Source organism: Micromesistius poutassou (genome assembly GCF_964030765.1).
Source record: "Micromesistius poutassou genome assembly, chromosome: 13".
In the NCBI taxonomy this organism is placed as follows: domain Eukaryota; kingdom Metazoa; phylum Chordata; class Actinopteri; order Gadiformes; family Gadidae; genus Micromesistius; species Micromesistius poutassou.
In genome coordinates this window covers 583,823-588,822 of record NC_140283.1, presented here as the reverse complement: position 1 = coordinate 588,822, position 5,000 = coordinate 583,823, and the positions used below count along the sequence as shown (strand labels likewise).

The 5,000-nt window shown below is 48.5% G+C and overlaps 1 protein-coding gene across 1 annotated transcript in view; it reads left to right on the top strand.

The window, feature by feature from the left end:
• rfx4 (regulatory factor X, 4) overlaps nt 1–5,000 on the top strand; it is a gene marked incomplete at its 3' end in the record, with an annotated part of 17,773 nt that overhangs the window by 11,774 nt on the left and 999 nt on the right. Inside the window, exons 14-17 of the mRNA XM_084477622.1 lie at nt 15–134; nt 941–1,096; nt 1,363–1,534; nt 3,899–4,037. Of these exons, the coding sequence (XP_084333748.1) occupies nt 15–134; nt 941–1,096; nt 1,363–1,534; nt 3,899–4,037 (587 nt within the window). The remainder of the gene's footprint in view (nt 1–14; nt 135–940; nt 1,097–1,362; nt 1,535–3,898; nt 4,038–5,000) is intronic.

Below are 5,000 nucleotides of genomic sequence, written 5' to 3'. Positions count from 1 at the left end.
GTGTGTGTGTGCAGGGTCCTTCCACTTGATCCATCTCATGTTCGATGACTACGTGCTGTACCTCCTGGAGTCGCTGCACTGCCAGGAGAGAGCCAGTGAGCTGCTCAGGGCTATGAGGGCTGAGGGCAGCACAGGTGAGACTGCCTGTCTTACTGCCTCTTCTGCTCTTCAGCAGCTTCAGTCTGGAAACAAATCAACTGTTGCCAGATGATCTCTTACCATTGGGCTGTAAAGTGATATTTCCTATTTGGCTCATGATGTTCAACTAACATTGATCCACTAGCTAGTATCTGAAGATACTTTGTCATTTCCTTTTTAAATGAGACAGTACCTTTCTAATAATGAATTGTTGGTGCATTGGGTAACACACACCAGAACACCAGACAAAAACCTGTACGGTACTGGTGGAAGGGGGAGCGATCAGTGGTGAACATGAAACGATCCATCTCTTTCCCAACGCATGCATAACCTACACAGGAAAAGCCCCGTGGCTCGGTCCCCTGTTCCCACTCCAGGGCACGGCCTTCCTCAGGGCCTGCTGCAGTACCTCCTGTATCCACTGACTCCCTCAGGGCCTGCTCCAGTACCTCCTGTATCCACTGACTCCCTCAGGGCCTGCTCCAGTACCTCCTGTATTCACTCAGGGCCTGCTGCAGTACCTCCTGTATTCACTCAGGGCCTGCTCCAGTACCTCCTGTATTCACTCAGGGCCTGCTGCAGTACCTCCTGTATTCACTGACTCCCTCAGGGCCTGCTCCAGTACCTCCTGTATTCACTCAGGGCCTGCTGCAGTACCTCCTGTATTCACTCAGGGCCTGCTGCAGTACCTCCTGTATTCACTCAGGGCCTGCTCCAGTACCTCCTGTATTCACTCAGGGCCTGCTGCAGTACCTCCTGTATTCACTGACTTTTATCCCCATCATGTCTTCTTCATCAGCAGACGTGGAGGAGGTCATGATCACAGAGACCACGCCCCCTCCCGTGTCCCCCGTGCCCTACTCCCCCGCCCGCTCTGTCCCCTCGGTGGACGCCCCCCCCACCTGCTCCCCCACAGAACCCCCCTCCCCCGAGTACAGCGCTGTCCCCGCAACCACAGGTGAGCCCAGACCCCCAGCCCTACTTCAGCCCTGTATCCTACCACTGCACCATGGCTATTGCATATGATGGTTATTGTTATTTTGAACACATATATATTTATTCATGAAAGTCATTGTATGTATTGGTCATTTGTAAAGAGTTGCCATGTATTGAAGGTCTAATGCTTTGATTGATGTAATGCTACTGCTGGTGACACCACACGTGGGTTTGCTTTTGCCAATCCTTCTGTCTGTGTGTGTGTGTGTGTGTATATATGTCTAGCAGGCGCTGTTCAGTCATATACCTGGTCCCTTACATACACAGTGACAACGTCAGGAGGCTCTCCCCCCCACGGCGACACGCAGCCCCCCTGTGGGCGCAGCGGAGCCCCCGCCCCCCCCACCACCTCCACCGCCCAGCGGACCCCCCCCCTGTACACACACAGAGAGGAGCATGGGTGAGCGGGGTGCACACAACACAACCACACAACACAGCTACACAACACAACCACACAACACAGCTACACAACACAACCACACAACACAGCTACACAACACAACCACACAACACAACCACACAACACAGCTACACAACACAACCACACAACACAGCTACACAACATAACCACACAACACAGCTACACAACACAACCACACAACACAGCTACACAACACAACCACACAACACAACCACACAACACAGCTACACAACACAACCACACAACACAGCTACACAACACAACCACACAACACAGCTACACAACACAACCACACAACACAACCACACAACACAGCTACACAACACAACCACACAACACAGCTACACAACACAACCACACAACACAGCTACACAACACAACCACACAACACAACCACACAACACAGCTACACAACACAACCACACAACACAGCTACACAACACAGCTACACAACACAACCACACAACACAGCCACACAACACAGCTACACAACACAGCTACACAACACAACCACACAACACAGCTACACAACACAACCACACAACACAGCTACACAACACAGCCACACAACACAGCTACACAACACAACCACACAACACAGCTACACAACACAACCACACAACACAACCACACAACACAGCTACACAACACAACCACACAACACAGCTACACAACATAACCACACAACACAGCTACACAACACAACCACACAACACAGCTACACAACACAACCACACAACACAACCACACAACACAGCTACACAACACAACCACACAACACAGCTACACAACACAACCACACAACACAGCTACACAACACAACCACACAACACAACCACACAACACAGCTACACAACACAACCACACAACACAGCTACACAACACAGCTACACAACACAACCACACAACACAGCCACACAACACAGCTACACAACACAGCTACACAACACAACCACACAACACAGCTACACAACACAACCACACAACACAGCTACACAACACAGCCACAGGACACAACACAACCACACAACACAACTACACAACACAACCACAGGACACAACCACACAACACAACCACACGACACAGCTACACAACACAACCACACAACACAGCTACACAACACAACCACACAACACAGCTACACAACACAACCACACAACACAACCACAGGACACAGCACAACCACACAACACAACCACACAACACAGCTACACAACACAACCACACAACACAACCACACAACACAGCTACACAACACAACCACAGGACACAACCACACAACACAACTACACAACACAACCACACAACACAGCCACAGGACACAACCACACAACACAACCACACAACACAACCACACAACACAGCTACACAACACAACCACATAACACAGCCACACAACACAACCACACAACACAACCACACAACACAACCACACAACACAACTACATGGACCCAACACAACGACATGAGACACAACCACATGGACACAACACAACTACATGGACACAACACAACCACATGAGACACAACCACATGGACACAACACAACTACATGGACACAACACAACCACATGAGACACAACCACATGGACACAACACAACTACATGGACACAACACAACCACATGAGACACAACCACCACGTCTGGCCGCGATCACAAACAGGCTTATGAATTCACAATACCATCCTACTAAATGTAACTCACTCTATTGTCATTACATTGAAGTATACAGACATTTGAAGAACCTTATCAGAATAAGACTAGTGCTCCTTTCTCTATGGCGTTTCCATAGAACCACATATTAAGATAATATTAACTCTTGGTAAAAAACACAATAAGTCTTCAGATAAAATACCGTTCAGAGATGATAATGAACCTTACTGCCCCTGCCTGCAGACTAATGCTGAGGGCTTGCTCCACTTAAGAGAGCTCTAAGTTTTGCTGGCTGCATGTTGCAATGTCGCCCCTTCCAGACACATGGTCTATGGTTCAACAAGTGAGCATGGTATAGAGTGAGTGTGTGTTAACATGGTATAGAGTGAGTGTGTGTTAACATGGTATAGAGTGAGTGTGTGTTAACATGGTATAGAGTGAGTGTGTGTTAACATGGTATAGAGTGAGTGTGTGTTAACATGGTATAGAGTGAGTGTGTGTTAACATGGTATAGAGTGAGTGTGTGTTAACATGGTATAGAGTGAGTGTGTGTTAACATGGTATAGAGTGAGTGTGTGTTAACATGGTATAGAGTGAGTGTGTCTTAGCATCTACTTTGTCTTTTGGGTCTGCTGATGTGTCATGTGTGTGTGTGTGTGTGTGTGTGTGTGTGTGTGTGTTTTTGTAGGTACACTGGCAGCTACAATTACGGAAGCTACGCCAATCAACATCCTCACTCCATCCAGAGTCAATACCCGAGTCTAACCCACGAGCCAGGCCTCCCAGCCCCGCTGCACTACTCTCCCTACACCCGCTCGCCTGCACAGGTCAGTGCTACCCAGGATAATGTGTCAGCTCCCTCCGTTTATTCCTTCATCACATGTACAGTCCCCAAGGGCTCACAGTGAGAGGCTGCAGGTGATGGCTCTTCTGCTGATGATTCGGAATAAACAGAATCCAGACCAATTTCTCTTTCTCTGGGGATTTCCTGTCAAGAGTCCATAAGTCCCCCTGGCCCTCCTAGTGGGTGGGGGGGCTATAGTGTCTCCAGGCCCTCCAGGCCCTCTTCTGTCTAAGCACAGACCGGGACCATCCTGAGTAAGATATTGTTATTGAATGGTTTCTTTTCTGCGTGTGAAGCAGCCGTTCTGCGCCCTGACCTGGGGTGATCGTCTTTTTCCATGTCGCCATTCCTCATAATGGACTCAACTGTTTTCTATTTCTATTTAGAAGGGTATTTGGGGTTCCACTTCCATGTTTGCCCGCAGTCGGAACTGAAGTCAGGCACAATGGCTTTGCTTTGTGGGGGCGACGCCTCTGAAGCGTGAGGGGACGCGGGCTAAAACGGACAAGGTCAGCGGACTGTCCAAAACGTTGAGTGGAAAAGCAGATTCAGCGTGCATGGTGTTGGTGAACCGTCATCACGGCAACACAAAGCACACGGGAAACTAGCCCGCCTCTCTCTTCCCTCCCTCCCATAAATACCCTGCAGTGGACGAGGCGTCCGGCGTGCTATTTGAGTCACTGTGCCACATATTGTGCAATGATCACTCTTACATTATGACGGAAATCATCCCCACAAGGGTCCATTCAGGACTCACTAAAGACTAATTCATGAACACTAAGAATAAATATATAATATATGTGGGGAATTATATAGGTCTACCATTATAGAATGATTAATAGTCAGTATGTGGTTGTACTGGTTACAGGTGAAAATAGGGTCCTATATAGGTGGTGGAATGTTTTTAGTAATCATTGAAAAACGAACTATGGATAATATACGTAAA